The 26,483-nt window shown below is 38.0% G+C and overlaps 1 protein-coding gene across 2 annotated transcripts in view; it reads right to left on the bottom strand.

The window, feature by feature from the left end:
- Nucleotides 1-596: 596 nt before the first annotated feature.
- Nucleotides 597-26,483, bottom strand: part of LMAN1 (lectin, mannose binding 1) — a 29,234-nt gene continuing 3,347 nt past the window's right edge. The window contains exons 2-13 of one of the 2 annotated variants that reach the window (XM_060121022.1): nucleotides 26,213-26,367; nucleotides 26,022-26,129; nucleotides 24,968-25,029; nucleotides 23,913-24,012; nucleotides 17,883-18,006; nucleotides 15,828-15,886; nucleotides 15,287-15,419; nucleotides 13,738-13,931; nucleotides 13,526-13,596; nucleotides 5,758-5,911; nucleotides 4,071-4,192; nucleotides 597-3,771 (exon numbers count right to left, since the gene is read on the bottom strand). In XM_060121022.1, the coding sequence (XP_059977005.1) occupies nucleotides 3,735-3,771; nucleotides 4,071-4,192; nucleotides 5,758-5,911; nucleotides 13,526-13,596; nucleotides 13,738-13,931; nucleotides 15,287-15,419; nucleotides 15,828-15,886; nucleotides 17,883-18,006; nucleotides 23,913-24,012; nucleotides 24,968-25,029; nucleotides 26,022-26,129; nucleotides 26,213-26,367 (1,319 nt within the window). In that variant the 3' untranslated portion in view covers nucleotides 597-3,734. The remainder of the gene's footprint in view (nucleotides 3,772-4,070; nucleotides 4,193-5,757; nucleotides 5,912-13,525; nucleotides 13,597-13,737; nucleotides 13,932-15,286; nucleotides 15,420-15,827; nucleotides 15,887-17,882; nucleotides 18,007-23,912; nucleotides 24,013-24,967; nucleotides 25,030-26,021; nucleotides 26,130-26,212; nucleotides 26,368-26,483) is intronic. The other variant, XM_060121023.1, reaches the window with a different exon arrangement.

The raw sequence follows: 26,483 nt of genomic DNA, 5'->3' as shown, positions 1-26,483 counted from the left end.
AATTTTACATTACTCAGTATTTTCTGTGGGCTTATAGCACAAGGGTCCATTACGTTAGTTTCCATATTCTGAAACCACTTTATAAAGACCATCTTTACAAAGCTACCAACCCTGAGACAGAAGTATTATGAGGAAACTGAAGGTCATCTTTAGTAAGTGGCAAAGTCAAGATTTAAACTCGGATTTGTTTGACGCTAAAGCTCTACTCTTTCCTTTTTATACCACATGGACTCTCAGAATTGGAATTACTTGGTTGAATGGTGCTTGCCAAAGAGAGGAAAAGAGTTTTATAAAACTGCCATTAGTAATGACTAAAAGTTCCAACTTAGCCACACTATTACCGGTATTTGGTTATTAAAGATGAAAACATCAAATACGTTACTTATTTTGTGTTTTTCATTACCAGCAAGGGTAAGCATTGATCCATTACCATTTCTTATTCTCTTCTTATGCTTCCATGTATTGACTCTGCAGGTGGTAGGCCACCTAGGGCAGAACGCAAAGCACGTGACACATGAAGTACTATCACAAATCGGGGCCTACTTGGGAAATAAATAACTACTTATTACCCGAGACCAATGAAGGAAAAAAGTAAATTTACTAAAATATTTCTTTATTTGAATAAGGTCAATGTCATTTCTTGAATTCCAGCTAGCATCAAATTAACAATCAGAAAAAAACACTTGACAAAATGTTATCCAATTGAAATCAACAGTGGATAGAAAACCCTTTTAAACTTTAAAAGAAATATATTAAACAGGCAACATACAGATCTAAAAAGTTGCAAGTGGTGATTTTACATTAGATCTTATAAATTAAAAAATCCCCAATATAACCATTTGTTCACTATCTCCCTGCGATAAGCACATGGACAGGAAAAGATAATCACATCTTAATATTCACAACTGTCACTCATGTTCTTTACAAGGATTGTATCTCTGCAACGCAGCGGGTCAGGCAATCTCTTATTCAAGTAATCTTTGTTTTCCCCAAGTTATCAAAAAGTACAACTGTCTGAGATAAAATGTCACAAAAATCACAATCAGCAAAGCAAAAAGCTTTAGCAGGCCATCTTGAAGATGGGGGTTTTCATGGCTTGACCATGATCTGAAGATGCTTTTGTACGTTTAAGAGCTGTCAACCAAAGTACCAAGAGCTACAAGCAGCAATCTGGGTTTAGTTTGTAATTGTAATAAACCAGGAGTTTTAGTAAAAAGAACATTAAGTAAAAAATTGTAAGTATAAGAGAATCAGTGCACATTTGCTAATGTCATTGACAATGAAAACGTTACATCGGCTCTCAGCTCAGCTTTGAAGTTAACAAGAGACTCCTGTTCACCCCCATCTTAGCGCTTCTCAACAGCAGTGTGCTCAGAATCCCCTGAGGTGCCTGCTGAATACTGATATTCTGAAGCCCCCACCCGAGTTCTGCTTCAGGTGGTTTGGAGCTGAGCCTGGAATCCGTATTCTTAACAAGCACTCCAGGATCCAGATGGACCACAGACCACACTCTGAGAAACACTATTATCCCTTTAATACATAACAAAATATTGTGGCCTCATAGAGTTTCAAGCTGAATAAAACATTCAAACAATTACAACACGAAGAGTTACATTAAATAAGAGTATTAACCATTATATTGAATATAATTGCATTTCTTTTTTAAAGTGGCGTAAGCACAAAGATTTACACTAAAATTGTAAAATCAATTTTGTTTTAATCCAAGGCACCTGTAAAATACTTGCTGGTGTGAGAGAAGTTAAATTCAATTATATAAAATAGTACAGAAATGAAAGAATCCTGGCAGTGACTGATATTTCCACAGAGAAAACATTTTTCTACAGAAATGAGCTACTTAAAGTTGACGATTTTGAGGAAAATAAACCAAATTTCCAATAATATGGTAACTTGTATGAACCGATTTACTGAGTGATTTTCAGCAAATTACATCAGTACGAAAGAAAAGAAGGTTCATGCTCGTATACTGCACAGGTCTAACATTTCTTTAAGTTCAGGCACACGTGACCATGGATTTTATAATACTGGGTATTTCGCAACCTTTTATCTCAAGAGGATTTCCAAGTCTCATAGTCTACAACTGAAACATTCTTCTGAAGGTATTAATTTTTTTTCATGGAATAAGAGTAAATTCTGTGATGATCATGTCTCTGAAATATGAATTTCAAAATGCTAACACTACAAGGAAAAATGCTAGCAAAGCAGTTCTGTGTTGGAGTGGCTGTTGGTACGAGAGTGATCGTTAGAATGTTCCCGTTCAGCGTTCCGGGATAAAGGCTACTGTAAGAAAGCCGTGCTAGGACCGTTTGCATATGTAGTGCTAGTTAGGTACTGCTATAAGGCAGAGCTCTTTAGAGCCTTTGTATGGGTTTTCAGCAGTTAGTCCAGTCTGTAAATGACAACTAAGAGCAAATTTATGAAGGCTGTGAAGAATCAGATAGTGCTGTTTACAAAACGGTACTATTTTCGATTCTGTGACAAATGAAAGGTATCGTTTTAGCTAGCCAGAAGAGGAAAAGTAAAAGAATATTTTGAAGTCTACATCAGTTGTGAAAACAAAATGTCATTTACAGATTGTTTCTACTATACCTAGAACTATGTACAACAACCCCTTCCAGCCTGATGTTTCAAAGTTAACTTACTAACAAGTGCTTCACAATATCCTTAGTTCTGGCATTAAAAGAAAGAAATCAGAAGTACTAACACTATTTTTCAAATTTTGCCTTCAAAAACTTTAACACTGCTTCTACTACTGCCTTCTTGATTTCCACAAATATGCAGCATCACAATCGCCAGGTTGCATGGAGTGATGTAAGTCAGAATGCAGTGGTAGTTTTTAATGACCTTAAAATATACTCAGGACATGCAATCTGAGTTGAATTTAGAGATATAAACGCAGAGTAATTTTCCTAATATTGAACTGACACTGTTGGAACATAGACATTCAAGAATATGAGCAATCACGAAATGGACACATCACTAGGTAAAATACCCATAAAAACCATTGTCAGAGGAATGCTGTCACCTAAACGGGTTTGCAGGCAAAAAGCAGCTCTTAATTCTCCCCTCCAACTTCCTTTAAAAGTGAAATATATCATTGATAATCAGAAGGGAAAAAATACTTCCATAAACATTCTGAAGCCTATTATCCAGATCCTAACGCCCTCAGACAAAACATTCTTTGCTTTCAAAGGGAGCTGTATTAGGCTCAAGGACTGCAGGACTGAGTCTTCGAGTAGGAAATCCTGGCCTCTAAAAAAAAGGCTTTGGTTACAGAATAAACACGATGGGTAGCTCTCAGACCTCTTATTTTGGCGGGGGGCAAGAGGGCAAGGGTGCTTATGCTAAAGATAGAAACTTCCAACATCAGAGACTTAGGGGTAACTTTCATATATGGGGGTGCCCCCTTTCTGTTATTTACCCTCTGATTTATCAATATTCTGTTCAGTGGCTGTATTCTACTGGCCGGAAATTCACGGAAATTTAAATAGATTTATGTACTATGCACAAATTTACATATGGTTGTCTTTAAGGTTTATTCTTATTCAAGTCAATGTTTAAACAGTTATTTTATACAAAATTTAATAATTTAGACTACGAAGCAATTTAAATACTTCAATTCCCTCGAAAAGGCATTTTGTACATACATACATGATGCACACATATGAAAATCGTGTCAGAAGAATCATACATGACGCACACGTGTGAAAATCGTGTCAGAAGAATTTTTTGGCAGCTGCTTCTTGCTGAGTCCTACGGAAAAAGAGAACAAAGCAAAACAAAAAAAACTGAAAGAAGTTCTATATACATTGGAATGAAACAGGATTGCATAAAATTAAAAATGCCTTTTGAAGTATGAAATACATGAAGATAAACATATGTCCTACACATGTATTCCCATGTGAACTGAAACAGACTAGACATAATATTTGCTTTGTATGAACCTAATTTTATAGGTATTGAAAGTTCTATTATGGACCTTGATAACTTTATTGAATTATCTCAAGTTAAATAAATACAGAAAAACGTTGGGTCAAATTTTAGAGACTTACCTATACATGATATAACCAATGAATAACACCGTTTGTACCACTACAAATATAACAAAGTGCACCGTAGACAGACACGATGGAAATGGTGGTAGTTCTGGACATTTCAGTCTTTCATTTGCTGGCTATAAGGCAAAGAACTTTCTATTACAATTAGTCAAATCAGTATTTTAGAAAAGGAAATAAATGTGAAATCTTTATAAAACTCATGGTTTACTGTATAAACTCAAGTATTTTCATTAATTCATCTCATAATTGCCTTCCACCCTCTTAACTTTCACCACCAAACTTTTTGAAAGAGCAGGCAATGTGGGAAGGCCTCCGCTCTTTCACTGTCCTGTCACTAACTCATTGCTGTCTGGCTTCTACCTTCATCACAGTGACAATGATTTTAGTGTCCTTGAAGGTCATAGATCACCAATTCCCTCGACACTCCCAGTTTATACTTGCTGTACTAGAGCAATTATTAATAGCAGCATCCTCACTCTCAAAAGTGTTCTATTTCAGACAATTACACAGTTGCCCTACCAATGAACTACCTGACAGAGATAATGGCCTTTTCTCAGCTCTCATCCACCCCAATCTCCTAACATTCAACATCACTAATTAGTATTTTGGAAAATGTTTCTTTTCCTATTTCCATGATTATTCATTTTATTATAAGCAAGTAATTAAATACCAGGGACAAAGATTTCATCAAGGTATCCAGACAGAATGGCTTCTAAGGTTAGTTGTTCTCAATATGCTCACACCTATGGGACAAAGGTCTTCACTATGTATTGATATATACTACCCACAGCATCAACTTGGCCGTTGCAACAAAGGCAAGAGTTGGGGGGAAATAAACTCAAACAGAACTAAGGGAATAGATGACAATGCTTTGGATGGGAGGTAAAATGGTCAATAAGAAAACTATTAAGCTATATTTGAAAAACTGGAAGGGAAGAGGCAAATGCTACAAACATTTGTGAATTTTATAAGGGTTTTCAAAGCCAGTAAATAAGTTAGGAAAAAACTTAAAAGTTCCAGAGATCTGTCTTCTAAATAATATCTCCTATGCATGTTAAACTTCAAAAATATGCTACCTATTTTTAATATTTATTGCCTATCTCCAAAAATGTAGATGGGACTTACACTCCAAAAAAGACCTAATAAAGTAAATAAAATAAAACTTAAAAAAATGAACCAAGTAATACAGGAAAGTAGCTGGAAACAAACAAAAATCTTGCCTAAAGAAAGCTGCTATCAGTCAGCCAGTTTTAGATCTGCACTTCCTGAACAGCCTAGACAGAGAAATATGAATTACCTGGTGCCCGTCTGTCTAACAAATGGGTGTGTCGAGAGACATTTACCTTGTTCAGAGCCGTTTAAAGGTATCATTACTGATAACAAGAGACATGTTTTTAAAAGAGAACTTAGAGAAAAGAACCTAGAACAAAAAAAGTCTGAGATTGTGATGACTCTACTAACTGGAATAGCAATTTATTTTTTAAAAAATTCTATTCAATAGGCTATGGAAGCATGATATGGAACACGTAGACATTTGAATCATATGGAGTAATTCTACCTTGAATATTAAGAAGGAGCACTGGCATTAATTTAAAAGTTAAAATATTTTCAGTGGAACATGTGGTTTTCCTTTCCAAAAGAAGACTGTGATAATCATAAACTAGAAGAAAAAAGAGCTTACCATATTTCGCTGCACTAAGTTATCTATGTCCCGCTTCACTATGTGGAGGTGCTCTTTGATGTCATTGAAGTGCTGGGTTGTCTCATAAATGCCTCCTGCAGATCCAGGATGCTGTATGCCACTGACCAGTCTGACAGTTTCACTCACGGAATTCCTGAAATAGGAAATCCTTTTACAATGGAATCACTAGAAAGATGATTTTTACAGTCAGAGATTTCAAATGGTTAGATATATTTCTAAACCCAATGCATCAGATTATAAAAAAAATAAAGAAAAAAACCCCAGAAACAAAGTAAGTATTTTAAAAAACTGTCTTCAAGATTAGAAAATAGTTTATAAAAACTAGATTATGCCTTTGTCTCTTACTAAAGGTTGTCTAACCCCAGAGAATAATACTAAATAATCTGTGTTAAAAACAATATTATAAATGGCTTGAATAACATAATGGATGATACTCTTAATGAGCTTAAATCTTTCTAAGTGTTTAATGTTGTGCAGTAAAGGATTAACCCATCAGGCCTGGGCTGCCCAAACCCCGCACATTCCAAAGGTTTTCAGACCCGGCCCATGACTAGCCCCTGGGAGATAATCTCTATGCCCCTGGAATATCCTGCCTGTTAAGAGTGTCTTTGTCTACCTGGGGCCTTGGGCCAGGCCAACAATATGATTTATGTTTGTTTGCCTGGGGCCTTAGGCTGCAGTACCAGTCTGACCTCTAGGGGGACGGAAGATTGAGCAGTTAAGGTCAGTCATGTGGGTGCTCCATGCCTATGCGACTGACCCCTAATAAAAAAAACCCCGAAACCAAGGCTTGGGTGAACTTCCTTGGTTGGCAACACTTTGCACATGTTGTCACGCATCACTGCTGAGAGGAATAAACACTGTCCATGTGACTCCACTGGGAGGGGACAACTGAAAGTTTGTGCCTGGTTTCTCCTTAACTCCACTGTATGCACCTTCTTTCTTTGCTGATTTTATTATATATCCTTTCATTGCAATAAACCATGACTGTGAGTACAGCAGCTTTTCTGAGTTCAGTAAGCACTTCCAGAAGACCACAGAATCTAGAGGCGGTCTCAGGGACTCATAAGACAAATGTATCAATAATTCAATTTCTCTTTACAGTTCTATCAGATGTCCCCTATATACAAACCTAGTGCTTCAACCAGAAGCCAACTAAAGAACATCTATCTGTTTCAGATATGAAGGAAAAACTGGTTGTTTGGCATACCGAGCAATGGTGTGGTAATCTCCACCATGGTATCTTTTTTGAAGGGTAATTCTGACTCTATACATTTTACCTTACACTCTGACTTCAGAATATAATCCCCATGTAAGATGTGATTCCACTATTCAGATGTAAGATAAAGAGCTCTACCACTGAGTATGCCCTTTGGATATGAGTCTGTAAGCATAATAGTGTAAGAGACTACAATTTTTTTTTTTTTAAATAACAGCAGAAATGTAACAGGGCTATTTATTAAGAAAGAAAGAAACATATCTGAATTTCAGTTTACCTGAAAGTATTACTACTCCCTTTCACCTGTCTTGGTCCTGATGTTCCCTGAGAATATCCTTCACATAAAGCCTCTGTGTCTGGGATGCTTCTTCTAGTCCTGGCCTTTCCCTCTAAGAGGGAGGGTCTAAAATGGAAGGGCCAGTTCAAACTGCCTTTCCTCCATACTTTCCTCTCCGTGAGGCTTCCTTGTCAAATGAAACCATTCCCTAAACATCACACACACTTTTCTCCTTTGTATCTGTATACAGTCAGCCCTCCTTTTCTGTGGTTTCCACATCCACGGATTCAACCAACCATAGATCAAAAATATTCAGAAAAAAAAATTCCAGGAACTTCTCAAAAGCAAAACTTGAATTTGCCAACAGACAACTATTTACATTGTACTTACAGCTATTTACATAGCAATATGTTATATGAGGTATTACAGGCAAGCAAGAGATGGTTTAAAGTATACAGGAGGTTATAAGCAAATACTATACCGTTTTACATAAGGGAATTGAGTACCCCTGGATTTTGGTATCTGCAGGGCCCTGGAACCAATCGCATGGATATGAACGGAATACTGTATATGGGTTTTCTCCCTCATAGAGCATAAGCTACGCGAGAACAGTAATGTCTCTGACGTTCTGACAGCCTTCAACAGTTACAGTGCAATTTGGATGAATGAATAAATAAGTTATCTACCTTATTTCCTTGAAGTAAAATTTGGTTTAAAAAGTATCAATAAAAGTTGGACTTCCCTGGTGGGTCAGTGGTTAAGAATCCGCCTGTCAATGTAGGGGACATGGGTTCAAGCCCTGGTCTGGGAAGATCCCACATGCCGCGGAGTAACTAAGCCCGTGCGCCACAACTACTGAGCCTGTGCACTAGAGCCTGCGAGCCACAACTACTGAGCCCATGCGCCACAACTACTGAAGCCCGCACGCCTACAGCCTGTGCTCCGCAACAAGAAAAGCCACCGCAATGACAAGCCCGCGCGTCGCAACAAAGAGTAGCCCCTGCTCCCTGCAGCTAAAGTCCATGCACAGCAGCGAAGACCCAACACAGTCAAAAACAAATAAATAAATTTATCAATAAAAGCTTTGCTAGAAGAAAACAACAAAAAAAAGGAACTCAAATATTAAAATTACTTAGTAGGTCAGGCTGAATGTTAAGTATAATAAAAAATCTTCAAAAATTCTACTTGAGTTACACAAGCAATGAAGAGTTAAAAATTTGCTAAAAATATCTCAAGTGCTTTCTGAATAAATGACATCTGTTGATTAAAACTTCTTTGAATGGCATACATGCTCAAGGAAATTCATGTGAGTCTAAGCTTTTCCACTTAAACCCAAATTAAGAATTATATTCTACTATCTCTAAAATACTTAACCAAGAATAAAGCATCCCAGAATATACAACCTTCTCACATATCTGCATTTTAAAATATTGCTTCCCAGAGCATGAACTTGCTTACATATACATAAATGTCTTTTTAATACACAAAGACTGAGTCATCATTCATTCATTTGCCTGTTGATTTTGCTAATGTTTATTTGCTACATGTTACAAGCCAGGCAATTTTTAGGGATATAAAATGTGCAAGAAAAATATAATTCCTGCCCTGCTGAGACTAACAGACTAGCAGGAGAGCAATGTGACAGAGGCACATCTAGAGTTCTATGAAGAAAGATGCATTTAACTTAGCTGGGCACCCACTGCTGAGTGTTAAAGGATAAAGGAGGGTTCTGTGAGGATGGGATTGTGACGGACGGAGGGCATATGTAGCTTAGGGGATAGGTCAAGTGAAGAGGGCTGGACAGAACACCAGAGAAAAAATACCTTTTAAGGAATAATAGAAGGATGACCAACAAATGAAGAAAACTAAGAAGAAGCAGAGGCCAAGAACATCAAGAGTAAGTGGTATGCTAGAAGCTTGGAAAAAAAAAAGTCCCAAGATAGAGGGGGTGGGAAAGGTGTCAATTTCTACAGAAAGTCCAGCAGGATGAGGACTGAAAGGTACTCATTACAGGGCACCACTGACCGCAGAAAGAACAGTTCGGTGCTTTCAGGACAAATTACAGTGGTTTGGAAACGAAGACAGGCAGTTTGGTCTACTTTTTAAGAAACTCACTAAAAAGGAAGGAAAAAGAGAAGCAAGAGTAAAAATAATAGAAAGTGTCAATTAAAGGTTTTGTTTTGATTAGTTTTCAATAATGGAAGAGCAAGCCCTTTTGTATGAGGTGTAAGTTAAAGGCAGAAGACAGAGAAAGGATCATTAAAGAGCAAGGGTCAGAGAAGTAGAAAGAACGGGATCCAGGGCTAAGGACCAGCCTGGACAACAGCTGTGCAGATGGAGACAAGTGTGGGGAGGGAGGGTGCAGCACAAAAGAGGAGGTGAAGGAGGAGACAATGTCATCTCCCAGGGAGAATGTCAACGGCAGGCTGAGTTATGGGGCTTGAAGAGAGTGGTGAAGATCTTGAATGAGAGTAGTGAAGATACAGAATGAATAAAGATCACTGAATAGCTTAAATATTATATTACAGGGACAGGCTGAAGGTACAGAAGATGATAATTAGGAGCAAGATTCCAGAAGAATATGTGAAAATATTCATGTGAAAATGCCTAGCACAGTACCCAGAATGCAATAGGTACTCAAAAAATCTGGTAAAGGCAAATATGAAATGCTAAATGCTGCCTGCTCACCAAAAAGAACTTATTAAAAAAATTACAACCAATTAATAACACAGCCAACACATACAAATAGCAAGTTCAAAGAACATTAGTAACTCTGTCCACTGAAAAGGCCCAGAAGCAATGACAATCCGGTAGCATTAAGCACGACACTGTCTCTAAATACCACTTCTCACTAAAAGACCAGGGCTCCAAAGAAAAATGCCTTTGACACGTGTGGGACAGAAATGTACAAGAGAAACCTGGAAAGTCTTACACCTGAAAGGAAGGAAGCTACCAAAGACTACTGGGGTTGCATCAAAAGGATGCAGAAGCTAACCTGTAGGGACAGCTAGCGCCCAAAGACGAAACAATCTGAACGTCAATTATAAAGACTGATGTAAAACAGCAAAACATGTTAAACTCCACGAGTTGAAAAACAATCAAACAAACATCACCTCTCACTATCTCATCATTTAACCTTGGTCACTGCCAGGGGACCAACTCGTCATTCTAAAAAAATGATAAAAAAGAATCAAGTATTTATCCTGCCTTTCCTGAACTGTTTCAGGATAACAAGTAAGTAATCAGAGAAATTCTTTTTACATGGAGAGGGAATCTTAGAATCAGAGTGTCATCCTTCTTCAACCTCTAATGAAATGATGGATTTAGGCTGCGGCCACCACTGGCTAAAACTCAGGCTGATGGAGACACTTTATAATGAAGGGCTCAGGCTGACAAAATCTGGTTATTAGTAACTGCTGGACTGGGTGATGGGGATCTGAGAGAAGGCCCTTATATTAGCCTCAACTTTTTTGTACGTTTAAAATTTTCTATAATTAAATAAAAATTGGCAAGGACTTATGCTAAAAATAGCACCTGAGAGTACAGATAATGAGTACTAGTTCTGACTGTTTTCATATCATGATCTTTTATCATTCAGAGCCTTTTCCCCTCTTTCTGTAAACTGCAGACAACTGAACTACATGCTTCTGCTAAAAAAAATTCTATGATCCCCTAAGAGCGTGAAAATCCATGAAGACACAAACCACCCTTTCTATGAAAGGCAAGTATTTCCCATCTCTTTGCATTTTTTTCTGAAGCTTATTCAGAAGAAAAAGCTTTAGAGGACAAATTCAGAAATTTGAGTTCAGCTTTTACATTAGCTTATTGCATGCATGACATTTGTCCTTCATTAATAAGGGGGAATTTACATGGATTGCTAACTACCCTAAGTAAGTGTTTGCATGGATAATACAACTGGATGGCTAGGCTTTGCTAACCACTAACTGAATCTTAAGATGTTCTAGTATTACTCTTAAGTAAAACAAGCACAAAACAGCATCTAAAGCATGCTACCATTTACATCAGAAAGAAGGAGATCTAAGAAAATACACATGTGGAGAAGAAACAGAGGAAGAACAAACCAGAAATTAATGGGATGAGTTACCAACAGGGGGTGGATGGGAAAGAGCTAGAAAGAAGGAGAGAATGGAAGTGGGGCAGCAGTGATGAAGAGGAAGTGATACCTCAATGAATATATTCTGGCTCCTAGAACCATAGCATTCACATACCCTTCGTATACCCTAAATATAAACAATTAAAATCAACCAGGATGTAGGAGAAATGCAAACACTAACAAAAAACCTAACTGTATTATAAATGAATATCATAACCATACTGAAGAGAGTGGGGAAGAAGAGAACTAAACTAACTACCTGGAAAATAGTGTCTGGACTAGATACTGTAGGGCTAGAGGCAAAAGGAGCTTTACATAAATCATAAATCCATCACTATATGTGTTTCTCATTAGGGATATGGCTTAATAATTTGACACCACTTTATGTATACTTTATGCACACACTAAAACTATACCAATAAGTAAATACATTATAGATAAGAACCAGGTTTCTCCCTATTGGAGAAACAATTTTCAAATAGGGAAAGGAGGAAGGCTAAAATCAGCCCTTCAGTTTTCAGTTCAGTCCAGTCCAACCAAAATCCAAAGTATCTGTATAATCTCGTGGTATACAAATGTAGAGTAAGGGATACAAAAATATGTGTATATGTGTGATTAGTATACATTCACATATTCCCTAGACCTGCCCACTGAGAGGGCCTAGAAGCAATGGCACCTCAGTAGTAATGAGTATACCTAGTGCCCAGATCTTGGTTTCTAAATACTTCTCTCCAATAAAAGGAACCAGGGCTCACTGAGAAGTGGTTGATTCTAGAGCTGGGGCACAGAAAATACAAGATGAGCTTGAAACATATTACAGTACCAGAAAGTAAAGAAATATTTTAAAAAGATGGAGGTTTGTTGAAAGAACACAGAAGCCAACCTGAAGGAGTTCCTAACGACCAGAGCTGGAACAATTTGAACAACAAAATAAATAATGATAGTACAGGATTATAACCCACAGAATAAATAATCCATGAGTCCACACTGATATAAGTAGATTAAATAAATAAATGGGGGAGAAGGAGGAGTGGTCCTTATAGAATGCCAGTAAGTAGATACAGAAGGAATTATGGAAATAGAAAAACCAGCATTTGGTAAACACCACATTCTTGTTTCAGATAAAACATCAATGGATGCTAAAAGTAGTGAGCCAAAGGTTAAAGTGAAACAGGATATTTACAAAGACTCAAAGTATCTTTCCCCAAATATTTGTTAACCACCAAGGGAAGGACAATAACTTTAAAGTAGAGAAACCGGGAAGAAACAACAATATCCAAGTGATCACAGCCAACATCATCAGTTATGAGACATACCAACATCATGAACATGATGCACAGTTGTATTCTTGTCAAAAATGCAGAACCTCCATCCAATCATGAGTAAATACCAGACAAACCCAAACTGAGGAACCACATTGGTCCAATGAATTAATCAATGTTCTTGAAAATTGCCATGGTTATGAAAGACAAGGAAATATGAACTATTTCAGACTGCAGAAGTCAAGAGAGATAACTAAATGCAACGTGCAATACTGGATAGGATCTTAGAATGAAAAAGGCACTGGTAGAAAACTGGTGAAATTTGAGTAAGATCATTAGCTTAGTTAATAGTACTGTACCAATGTTAATTTCTCCATTCTGACAATTGTACTGTGGTTATGTAAGATGTTACCATCGGGGGGAAGATAAGTGAGGGATACATGGATATATGAGGGATATGTCCTTATTTTTTCTTGCTATGTCTAAAGTCTAAAATTAGATCAAAATATTTTTTTAAATGCTATATTGATCTGGTCTGTTTCTAAAACAGTTTAACTATTCATTTAACATCATAAATATTTATGATGTTAAACACAGTCAAACAACTGTGACAAAACCTTTTTTTTTTTTTTTTAATAAGATGCTAAAGCATCTTTTTCTTTTCTAGCTCGGAACAAATAAAAAAATTTAGACAGGTTTCCTAAATATCAAAAGTCCCCGTATACTTTACATTCCCCTATTTAGAAAATAATCTAGAACATGATTCTTACTCATGCTGCAGTCTTACAACAATAATGTGCTTGCATATCTAGAGAAGTCATGAATTTAGGATAAAGGTATCACGCAATACTCAGACATTACTGTTGTATACTTACTTCATTTCATTTACTTGTCTCAGAATCTCATGCTGAGTGTTCACAACAGTATCCAGTTCTTGTTGAGTGGTCTGGAGAAAAAAACAAAAGATGACCAAGATGACCACCCAGCTCAATAATCCCCATTCTACAGAACATACAGCTTTTCTTTTCTACCTCTCCGCCACCAAAGGCTAATAACTAAGGCATATCTGCATATTTTCAAAGCTCACCTGTCCATGCTGCCCTGGGATTCCTGCTCCTCTTTTAGAGATCTCCTCCGTCAAGGAAGAGACATACCTTCTCTGTTCATCAAGAATCATATCTAACTGTCGGTTCAGCTGCTTGATTTCAAGATGAATACGATTCTGTCCTTCAAAGATTTGTCTCAGCTCACGATCTCCTACACTCTCAAATAATTCATCTGCTGAAATGGAAATTACAAATCAAAATTATTAGAATCACCTACACATAGTTTTCAAATTACTGTAAGTGACCAAAGCACTAACATATACTAGAATAAGATCATCATCAACACAGTGTTATGATCTTCCCACAGTGTTAAACATGCATGTAATTAATTCAATCGTGATTAAATTACTGTTTTCACCATCTCTGGTGGTTGAATACTTATTATAAATTAGGTCTGAATTTTTTCACCTAAAAATTATTTTGTCTTTTAAATAGACTGTGTGATTCTATTTACAGGGGCAGGCAGAACTAATGTAATTTGTTGCCTCTGGAAGGGGGCTGACTTGAAAGAGGTAAGGGAACTTTCTGGGGTGATAAAAATATTCTATATACTGATCTGATGGTTAAAAGGGTATACACATTTGTCAAAATTCATCAAACTATTCTCTTAAAATTTATGCATTTTACTTACAAAAAAGATTAAGAAATGGAGTTGAGAATAGCTGATTTTCCTTTTATTCCTGACCATGCTTAAATCAGATCGTTTCATTCAAACACTTACTACAATAAGCTTCAGGATATATTCACAAATCATATGTGATGTTTAAAACAAATCCAAGGAAAATATAAGACTTACCTTTCATTTTTATCTTCATTAAATCTGAATCACACTGTTAATCATTTATATTAACACACTACTTAGTTCAAAAGCTAGCCCAGGCTTTATTAGATATAGCCTTGATCATTTGTGCTCATAGGGAACCGAGATCATAAAAGTTAGCAGATTATATATAGTCCCTCTATTTGGCCTTATCTTGTTTTGTTTTTGACATGTAGCCCATGTAAGTTCTTAATTACATTAGCTTAGACTAATATTTAAAAATTTTTCAACCTTTAATGTCCAGAATTCTGTTGAGTAGTAAGAGGAGTCGGTAATTACTTCACATTACTCTTGCAAGTCTTGATAGTTTTCAAGTGTTAGCTCTATATTACTAAGGTAATTGTGTGTCACTAAAAGGAAAGAAATAAACTTTGGACGATTTCATTCAACAAATATTTACTGAGTCTCAACTACTACGTCAGCACCGCTGTTGTTTTCCTAGGCTTAGGGGACACAGAAGTAGACACAGCAAACAAAGACCCCTGCGCTCACAGAGCTTACACTCCAACGGTTCACTGTCCACATCATCCCGACTGCACACTTCACTAAGCAATACTCTTCCCGGTAAAAACATCAATCCCGAGCCCTTTAAAGACTGAAGATTTGCTTAAAAATTATTTCTTGGAATGTGCCAGGTCACAGAGCAAAGATAGAATGAATGAAGTGCCACAGCCACTGCTGCAGCGGAGGACAGCTCTGCTCCAACTCACCAGGTTGCCCTTGAAGGTCAGGGTGGTCCTTCTGGAATTCCTCCTTTTTTTTATCCAATTCTTGTTGAAAGTGCTCAAATTCCTCCTGGTACTTTTCTTTTTCTTTCTCAGAAATTTCTTTGTCTGGTGTAGGCTTTTTTGGAGTTTAAGAATAGATCATTAAAAAAATTAAGAAGAAAATAATAAACCTCAATATATGTTCTTTTTCTCATTTTAACTACTCCACCACTAGTTGAAAGGTTAATTTACTCTTGCTACTAGTATTACAACAAAAAATAAAAATAGCCACTACCATTTACTGAGTGCTTGCCAGAGGGCACTGTCTTTAATGTTTACAACGTTAAGGTGGCCAGTACAAACATCTCAGTTTTACCAGTGAAGAAATGGAGCGTTACAGAGGTTAAGTAACTTGTACCAGGTCATAATGGCAATATCTGGCAGAAACAAGATCCAAACCTAAGTCAGCCTTCTCAAGTTTTCAGCTACGAGGCAGTACCACTCAACTACAGATAAACTTTTGGAAAAAAATGAGTATACTTACCGGCTCTTTCCCAGGCTCAGTCAACTGGAAAGTCAGAAAAGAAAGGACATCATGGTCATCTACAAAGTAAAAAAAAAATCTGAAAAAGTTCTGTAATAGATTATTTTTATGGTTGTGAATTTACTGTATAGACATCTGTTGCTTTAAAATAATAATAAGGGAAACAACAAAAATTTGCTCTAATTTGGTAAAGGCAACGGTGCTCTGTGAGCTTAGAGACAAAAATTCATCTGACTTATATTAGAACTAGGTTAGAATTCACTTTTTAAAAACCTAAATCAGAACATTTAGCTGTGCTTAACACATGATGGATGTTTAATAAATGCCTGATAAGGGAATGAACAAACAAATGAAGGGTCAAAACAAGTCCAAACTCCTAATTCTGGCAGCAAGATCCTCCTTTATTTTTCCACAAATCTCCTTCATGCGCTCCAGTCAAGTGAGACAAAATCCTGTTCTTCAGGTATTTCCTGTTCCTACCTGTCTCTGAACCTTTCTTATAGTGCTTATCAGTCCCAGCCTTACTTTCCTGTTTTAACCATGACACTGCTCTGTCCTGGATTACTGGGACAGTCCTGATTTATCTGTGTTCCCCTGGCATTACTAATAGCATCTCCTGTTACTCCCAAATCATCTCGATTAGAATATGATTACTTTTCTATATATTATTTATATTTGCTTCCCTCATACAGATTTTATTTCACCTAAAATCGTATTAAAAAATCAAATTAGGGGCTTCGCTGGTGGCGCAGTGGTTGGGACTCCGCCTGCCGGTGCAGGGGACGCGGGTTCGTGCCCCGGTCCGGGAGATTCCCACGTGCCGCGGAGCGGCTGGGCCTGTGGGCCATGGCCGCTGGGCCTGCGCGTCCGGAGCCTGTGCTCCGCAACGGGAGAGGCCACAGCGGTGAGAGGCCTGCGTACCGCAAAAAAAAAAAAAAAAAAAAATCAAATTAGGGGCTTCGCTGGTGGCGCAGTGGTTGAGAGTCTGCCTGCCGATGCAGGGGACACGGGTTCGTGCCCCCGTCCGGGAAGATCCCACATGCCGTGGAGCGGCTGGGCCCGTGAGCCATGGCCACTGAGCCTGCGTGTCCGGAGCCTGTGCTCCGTAATGGGAGAGGCCACAACAGACAGTGAGAGGCCCGCGTACCACAAAAAAAAAAAAAAAAAATCAAATTCATTTCAAGCTGTTTAAGCTAAAAACAGCTAACAGATCAAACCTCATAACATCGAATTACAATACTCATCCTGGCTAGTGTCTCATCCACAAAGCAAGAGAGATAAATTTCCACTGCAGCAATCTCTTTGCTTTCTGCTACTTTTATGGAGATCTAGATATACAGCCAGATTAAAGAGAAAATTGTAATACCATAGTGTAGGTTAGGTAACATTAGGAGAAGTCATGCAGTGTTAATAGAGCCCTAGACCCAGGAGCCAGAAATCTAAAGCAAGTCCTGCCTGGGTCTGATTTATTGGCCATGTGATCTTTAGAAAGCCCTTTAATCCAAGATTTGGCCAAGTCACCTAAAAAATCGGTTAAATATGGTCTATCCTTTCTCCTTCCTTCCTTGTTCTATTGTAAGGAAAAATTCACATATTTGAAAATAATAAAAATATTATACAATATGAACACAAGATGGTGTTAACATCCAATGATAAGTTCATTTATCACCACTCATGGAAAAAAAAGGGTAAGTACGTCTTCTTTAAAGTTTAGCCCCCAATAATATTTCCTCATTTAAATGTGCTGTGACAGCTCTCAGGATCCTAAAGCACTTGGCAGTTAACCTTTTAAATGTCTCCTTCACTATAAAATATCACATCCAAACTGACAGTCTAATTTACATAATTGCACATAGCCCCAGCCAACTGTAAACCTACAGAAAGTAGCGGATCAGCAGTCCCAAGAGACCCAAAAGACTGGCATCCCAGATCATGGAAGGTTACAACCAGTCTTAAAAGGTTAAAAGCAAACAACGCTACCCATGTCCAAAATACATTATTCCCAATAAAATTCAATTCACAACCTTTCAATATTAAAAGATACCAAGATTTTACCTGCAAGACCTCCAGTTGCAGCAGATATTCCAAAATGCCCCTGTGGAGGGATAATCATATTTTCCACTTTGGTGCAAAATTCATAATCATTTTTGTCTGGTGTGAAGCCATTATTGATCATTACCTAGAAAGACAAACTGTAGCTATAGCTTTTACAAAGATCTTGTAAAACGAATCTCAAGCAGTTTATGACTATTTGATCTTTATATTTGGTCTAATAACCACCAAAAAGCTATCAGCTTCAAATCATTATGCTGTACACCTTAAACTTACAGTGTTGTATGTCAATTACATCTCAATAAAGTTGGAAGAAAAAATGAAAATAAAAAAAATTTTAAAGCTGTAATCCCTTGTCCATTAAATAAACTCACTTATTTGGGATCATTATACAATGAGATAATTCACTTCAGGAAATGGTTTTTGCCCTACTGTGTGTCAAAGGCTTAAAAATAAAAATCTGATAACTTTCCATGAAAATCTTTCTAAAATAGAATGTGGTTCACCTTCTCTAGAGAAGACTTAAGGAACCAACCATGATTACTTTCTCTGAATGGTTCCTACAGAAGAGGGATCAGGCTTGGTCTGAAACTCCAGTGACAGAGCTACAACGAATAAGTTAAATTGACAATTTTTACTATAGAGGTTGAGAATTAAACAGATTGCCTCAGCAAGTAGTGAACTCCTCTTCATTAAGTTAGGGGGGTGGGCCTCCCTGGTGGCGCCGTGGTTGAGAGTCCACCTGCCGATGCAGGGGACACGGGTTCGTGCCCCAGTCTGGGAAAATCCCACATGCCACGGAGCGGCTGGGCCCGTGAGCCATGGCCGCTGAGCCTGCGCGTCCAGAGCCTGTGCTCCGCAACGGGAGAGGCCACAACGGTGAGAGGCCCACATACTGCCCCCCCCCAAAAAAACAAAAAAAAACAGGGGGGTAACTGGACTGTACTAAGTTAGCAGAGAGTCAGCAAAAGTGACAAGTCATATAGACAAGAAAAGGCAGAAAATGAAAAAAACAGAAAGACACATAAGCTTCTACGCTGCAGAATGTATTTTTGAAATAATGACCCTACATGTCTTAAACGAACTTTGGAAATCTGAGCAAGCACAGGAATCCACCTGGCACATGAATATTCTTCTCATGAGCCCAGTCAAGCAGTGGTCTGGCCTCTTTAATACCTTTCACTTTTAGCAACCCAACCACTAGCCCCACCCTAAAGAAGAGCCACCGAGATAGAGTGGAAGCAAAGGGAGCAGGTACGCGGCACCAGAGTAAGGGCACTTCTGTCATTACCTCCAGATGCAAAGTTTCGTTAGTGACACTTAAGATAAAGGCATACAGGTAAAATGTGACAGTACCTGATCCAAATTTTTAGCAAAAGAGTAAGGGACAGGGCAATATGAAGGGTTAATCTCTATATAACGTAGGATGGCAACACGGGAACTCCTACCAATTTTTTAAAAATCACCTGCCATTTATTGACCAATATTAATATTTCTGTTTCCTCTATTCAGTAATGTTCCTATTTGAGTTTATAGCATGTACAACTGATTCTCCTACAGTCTTTCAAATCGCCGATCAGTAAGACATTTGCCTTCGAGAGATAAAAAAAGAAGTGTTAAGTTAATCATATTCTAAAATTAATACTAAGAACTTTCAACTCTTCAATATTTTTTCCTTGAGCCCTAAGAAATTGAAAATCCATCAGAAGTATTTACTATCCAGTTCCAATTCTTTAAACAAACAAAAAAAGGTACAATATATTCACTGCATGATGAGTCTGGAGGAACCTTAGGGCTGTGACTGTACAGGTACAATATATCCACTGATTAATACCAGTAACGCTTCTTTGAGATTACAGATAACATCCCTTACTCATCTTACAGTTTCGACCCGTTGTTAAACACCATGCTTGCAGTATTTAAAATCTTGTTTTGGAATTCCCTGGCGGTCCAGTGGTCAGGACCCCACGCTTCCACTGCTGAGGGCGTGGGTTTGATCCCTGGTCGGGGGAACTAAGATCCTACGTGCCACACGGCGTGGCCAAAAAAAAAAAAAGTGTATAATATCTTGTTTTGACATATTTCCTCCACTAACAGCATTTCTTTTTCCCCTTGCTTTGTTTTTCCCTCCAAAGCTCAAACAACTGGGAGCTAAAGATGTAAGTATATTTAATAAACATTTCTTGAGTACTAAACACGGGCACAATATTAGGGAGTATGAGGAATGTAGGATATAGTGCCTGCACTGAGATGTGTACAACCATACTGATGAGAAAAGACATACAAATCATAATTAACTAGCAAGTCAAGACAACATATTTTAAAGGGCAAATAAGCACCAGAGGAAAAAAAAACACTTAGAGTTTAAGAGAGACAGATCCTTACGAGCTGATGTTTGGGAAATCTGATGGAAAGGGATCCTGAACTAGCACGTTCCAGAATGAGCACAACTCTGCCAGGTAGAGAGGAAAGGGGAGAGTATTACAGGAAGGGGCAGCAGACGGAGCAAGCACACGAAGGCTAGGACTGTTAAGTCACAACCAGATGTCCTGCCAAGTCTCTCTAAAATGTATTCTTCAGAACACTGGCTCTATAGACATTCACAGATACGAAGTGAAAAGAGAATTCCATGGCCCAGTAAGCCTAAAGAATGAGGGGTTTAATAAAGGTTCTTTATTTCGGGACTTCCCAGCGTCTTTAACGTGCTTGTGCACAGACCTCCCAATCTTATCTGACCACGGAACTTTTTTTGGGGTCCTGCAGGATTACTGTTTTGCGAACTGCTGGTAGGGCTGACGGCCTCACTGCGTGGGGTCGTCTAGGCAGCCTCCCTGTGATCTGTGTACTCAGGTGTGTGTCTGTACTCGCCATGGTTGGTATCTGGGTTCTGCCACATGAAGGTAAGCATGACCTACTGATGCCCCTGATGAAACTGTACAGGATGGATAATAATTCCAGCGGAACTCAAATCCAAGTTAGTCATAATAGACTGGACAGTGCCTCTATTCTGAGGTCTCTAAATTAGTTTGGAATTTAAGACTAAGCCAATACAAAGTTTTCCAAATAACTGTCTTTTTCAGAGTTTATACAAAGGAGTGCAAGTCTGGCTCATGATTTAGGGAAAAGAAAAATGTATACAAGATATTCTTTACTTATAAGCATTATATAACCAGGTACTGATGGCATTGTTAAAAATGCAATGTTCACATGGTATTAGTGACCTTAGTTATTATAACTGCCTGCTGGGTATATCTACCTAACCTAAATATTAACCCAAACTCAATTTGTCTACAACTAAACTCCTTACCAACTGTCTGCCTTCCCACTCCTCCCTCAAACACAAAGAAACGTGCTGCTTTTTGGCTAGTTAATGGTACCATTTAGCTGAACACTGGCCAGAAATTCAGGAACTATCTTTGACTCCACAACTATATTCACTCTCCCAGCCCCAAGCCAACTAGTACTAAGTTCTGTAGTCTCCACCTCCTAATCATCTCTTCTTTCCTCTACCCTCGTTCAGACCACAAGTGGAGTCTTGCCGCTAAAATAGTGCTGGGTTCAAATCACAGTTCTGTTACTTATGTGGTAAGACACTGTCCAAGTTACTTAAACTCTCCCATATTCAATTTCCCCATTTATAAAATGGGGATGCCTTCCCCATAGGGCTGTTGGAATAAATGAGAAATATTTGCAAACGATATATCTGACAAGGGGTTAATATCCAAAATATACAAAGAACTCATACAAGTCAACATCAGAAAAGCAAACAACGAGATTAAAAAATGGGCAGAGGATCTGAATAGACACTTGTCCAAGGACATACAGATAGTCAACAGGTACATGAAAAGACGCTCCACATCACTAATCATCAGGGAAGTGCAGGTCAAAACCACAATGAGGCATCACCTCACATCTGTTCAGAATGGCTACTATCTAAAAGACAACAAATAACAGATGCTGGTGAGGGTGTGGAGAAAAGGGAACCCCTGTGCACTGTTGGCAGAAATGTAAATTGGTACAACCACTATGGAAAGCAGCATGGAGATTATTTCTCAAAAAATTTAAAACAGAACTACCATAGGATCTAGCAACTCCACTCCAGGGAACTTATCCAAAGATAATGAAAACACTAATGAGAAAAAATATAGGCACCCCTACGTTCACTGCAGCATTATTTACAACAGCCAACATATGGAAGCAACCTAAGTGCCCACCAACAGATGAATGGATAAAGATGTAGTACATATATACAACAGAATATTCCTCAGCCATAAAAAGATTGAAATCTTGCCATTTGCAACAACATGGATGGACCTAGAGGGTGTTATGCTAAGTGAAGTAAGTCAGACAGAGAAAGACAAGTACTGTATGATTTCACTTATATGTGGAATCTAAAAAACAAATGAACAAACAGAACAAAAAAGAGTCATAGACACAGAGCACAAACAGGTGGTTGCCAGAGGGGAGGGAATTGGCAGGGAGGAGAGAAATAGGTGAGAGAGAGTAAGAGGTACAACCTTCCAGTTGCAAAATAAATGGGTCACAGGTATGAAATGTACAGTGTAGGGAAATCGGTCAGTAATTATGAAATATCTTTGTATGGTGACAGATAACTGGACTTATCACGGTGGTCATTTTGAAATGTACAGAAATACTGAATCACTACATTGTATGCCAGGAACTAACATAGTGTTATAGGTCAATTTTACTTGAAAAACAAACAAACAAACAAACAAACATATAGCACTAGATTTGTGGATACCAGCAGTAGGGGATGGGGGTGGGGGAACTGGATGAAGACAGTCAAAAGGGATAAACTTCCAGTTATAAGATAAATAAGTACTAGGGATGTAACGTACAACATGGTAAGTATAATCAACACTGCCGTCTTACATATGAAAATAGTTAAAAGAGTAAATCCTAAGAGTTCTTATCAGAAAGAAAAAAAATGTTTGACATTACTATTTTATTTTTTAAATTTTATTTTACATGTGCAGTTTTATTTCAGTTTGGAAATCATGCACGAAATATGATCTAATAAAAAATTCTAATCTAATATAAGATTTTTTTCTATTTAATTCTCTATATGAGATGATGGATGTTCATTAAACTTGTTGTGGTCATCATTTCATGATGTATGTAAGTCAAATCGTTATGCTGTATACCTTAAACTTCTACAGTGCTGTAGGTCAATTATATCTCAATAAAACTGGAAGAAAAAAGAAAACGTGAGAAACTGCATGTAGAGTACCAAGTACAGGTCGTGGCTCATTTACAGCAAGGAGGCTAAAATCATCCTATTTTTTGCTCCTTTCACAAATACCATTATAAAAACACTGCTGCCTAAGTCATCTTCCTCAACTGTAAACCTGATCATTTCACATTCCTGCTTAAAACTCTGTAAACTGTTCCTTACGGGATAAACTACACAGAGGGCTGCGAGACTTGTTACTGCCAACCTTTCAACCTCACTCTCCAAATCTCCTCTATCCTCCAGCCATACCAACTATTTGCCTTTCCCAAATCTTTCAACAGTCCCGATGCCCGTTTTCTCTGCCTGGAATATGCACTCCATCTAGGAAACTTCTACTTCTCCTTCAAGGTGCAGCTCAACTCTGAGAAACTGTTCCTGACTTTCACCGCTCCAGCCTGGCAGAGTTGCAGGATTCTAACCTCCTGATCCCTTAAATTTACCACATAGCATACTAACATTACATAAGCATAATGTTACATAATGTCACCTCCATTAGACAAGCTCTTTGGAGAAAATGACCTTTGTCTTATTCATATTTGTGTGGCACACAGTAGAATGCCTAAACATTCACCGACTAAACACAAACCTACTGGCAAATTTGACAACACGTGACCACTTACACCGAGCTTTGAAGCCACTTCTGCTCTCTCAGAGTAACACTGATGAGTATGCGAACAATATCCAAATTTCAAATGCATTGAATTTCTATCAAAGATTCAGAATGAGAAGTCATACTAGAATATTGTTCATTTGATTATCTCTAAATGCATGTTACTTACTGTCAATGTTTTCTGGTAATACGTAATCTTTGCCCGGACAGGATAGGGTTTATTACGAAAGTCCCTTTGGCAACTTGCTAAAGCTTGATTAGCACCATCACTATAGTGTGAGGGAAAGGAAGACAAACAAGAAACTTAAAGCTTCTCGATATGTTAAAAACTCACTATTTAAAATGATTAATGTCCAGAAAGGTCAAAACAAAATCAAGTTATGACAAAGCTTGGGATATTTGAAGTTATTTATGCAGAAAACACCAAGGACTCTGGATAACAAAAGGAGCCAATGTTACCACGGCTGCCTGCCGGCAAGGGGAAGGGATACTCTTCCTCTCCACAAGACTAGGGCAGGGTCAGAGTCACATACGGTGCTTTCAACAACGCAGATTCCTAGATCCCACCCTCAATCAGCTGAAGCAGCATCACAAGGGGGAGGCTTGGACCTCTTGTTTATATATTTCAATGGGTGGTCATGATGAACTACCAGAGTTACAAATCACTAAGGTAGGAAAGTAATTTTTCTTACAGTTCACTGACTGGCTAAAAGGTAATCCCCCCAACAAACATGTGAAAATTAAAAATGTACATACCTGATTCATACACATTATAAATATACTGAACACTCGAAGTTTTGTAGCCCACTGAGAATCTTTTCAATACAGCAATACAAAGGCTGAATGACATGGCACGCACTGCTTAGTCATTAGGTTCGTTAAGGCTCTGAACCTTATTTTTTAAAGATCCCTCTTAATAAAGATGAAAAAACATGACTATTGTTATCACTGAGAGCCAGGAATGTTTTATCAACCTTTAAAGGTACTATTTAATTTCAGGTTAACTACAACACATTTTTATGTTTGAAATCTAGGTGGTCCGCAGAAAGAACTTTAAAACAAAACCAAATTAAGATAAGACCTTTCCACTAAGTTACAAAAAACATCTCAAGGAAAAGAATTACCTTACTTCACCTGGAAAATGTTCAGATTTGAAACAATATATTTTATAAGGTTTCTAAAAAGAAGCTGAAATCAGGAATAATGTAAAAAATATACACTTACTTTTGATGGTCATATTGGATTTGTCCATTGTTGCCTATAATCACTATTGCAGGATTATTTTTCTATAAATAAAGAGAATGTATTTATTTTAAAGTCCTTAGACCAAAGAAGTATAGATCATTCTGGGTGTGCTATAAGTTCTCTTACACCTCTAAAATCCTAGGACACTGTGAGCATGGGACTGGTATGGGACCTATGGGAGCTCAGTAACAGGAGGACTAACATGGCCTCAGCATTCAAGAAGCTCAATGTTAAAGCTCTCCTTTAAATTGCTAATCATGACCTCGGATAATCAGTGGACAAACTACTAAATGAAACAATGATCATCAGTTTTCGGGCTGCTAAAGCACAAGTTAATGTTTCCAATTCATAAGTACATTTTGCTCTTAACTGTTTTAGAGAAATCGGCTGATCAAAAAGTGTGATTAACATATATGAAAACATATCGACATGTGAGCTAGTAGTAGTTATGCACACATTTTCATGAAAACAAGCAGTAATAATCTTCTAAACACTAACCACCTACATCTAAATGACTCATGCTGATCCATCAAAATTATTAAGCATAGGGGCTTCCCTGGTGGCGCAGTGGTTGAGAGTCCGCCTGCCGATGCAGGGGACACAGGTTCGTGCCCCGGTCCGGGAAGATCCCACACGCCGCGGAGCGGCTGGGCCCGTGAGCCATGGCCGCTGAGCCCGCGCATCCGGAGCCTGTGCTCCACAACGGGAGAGGCCACAACGGTGAGAGGCCCACGTACCACAAAAAAAAAAAAAAATATTAAGCATAAACAGGGTGATGGGGAGGTGGGTACCGAAAAGTTCTCAGACCTGAGGTTCCACTGTTACCTCAAGTTGGTAGATGACAAATCATGAACTCCTAGCTTTAAATTTATAAATTCCCAGCGATATAAAGACTAATCATCACACTTAAAATACAGTTTGGGGAGTCCTCTACTATTAAACTGACAAAAGTGTTAAATAAGCTATATTGTTCACAGCCTAACTTTGTTAGCAAATATATTAAAATGGGTAACAGTCCTGAAAACAAATATACCTTTCCATCATTGTCAAAAGAATCAAAAAATATTCCAACACCATTCCACATATCAGCTGATCCAAACACAGGACCCTCCAAGCCTTGATTTTCTGTATACCAAATTGCCTGTAAATACATAACACGGGACATTTAGAGACTAGTGGTATATGCATTTATACAAATTTTCCAAGTTAAAGAAATTACCGTACCAGGCCATCAGCTCCAATCCGACCTCTTCCAGTCACTCGAAATGTCACCTCAACTTCCCAGTTCTCAAAGGCTGCTTTTGTCTTTGTCCACACCGATCCTCTTTGGCTTTTTAAAGATGGTGCTATTCGAATTTGATCTGAACTTGGAATAGCATCTAGAATAGAAATCAGGGAAGAAAAGTTTTGTTATAATTAGATAAAACTCAATGAATCACCACCAAACTGTTACATATACCTACTGAGACCTAAGTTTAACTCAGTTACCTGTATG

Source organism: Lagenorhynchus albirostris, chromosome 14 (assembly GCF_949774975.1).
Source record: "Lagenorhynchus albirostris chromosome 14, mLagAlb1.1, whole genome shotgun sequence".
Taxonomy (NCBI): domain Eukaryota; kingdom Metazoa; phylum Chordata; class Mammalia; order Artiodactyla; family Delphinidae; genus Lagenorhynchus; species Lagenorhynchus albirostris.
The sequence above is the reverse complement of the archived record's forward strand: the minus strand, read 5'-3'. Positions and strand labels throughout refer to the sequence as shown.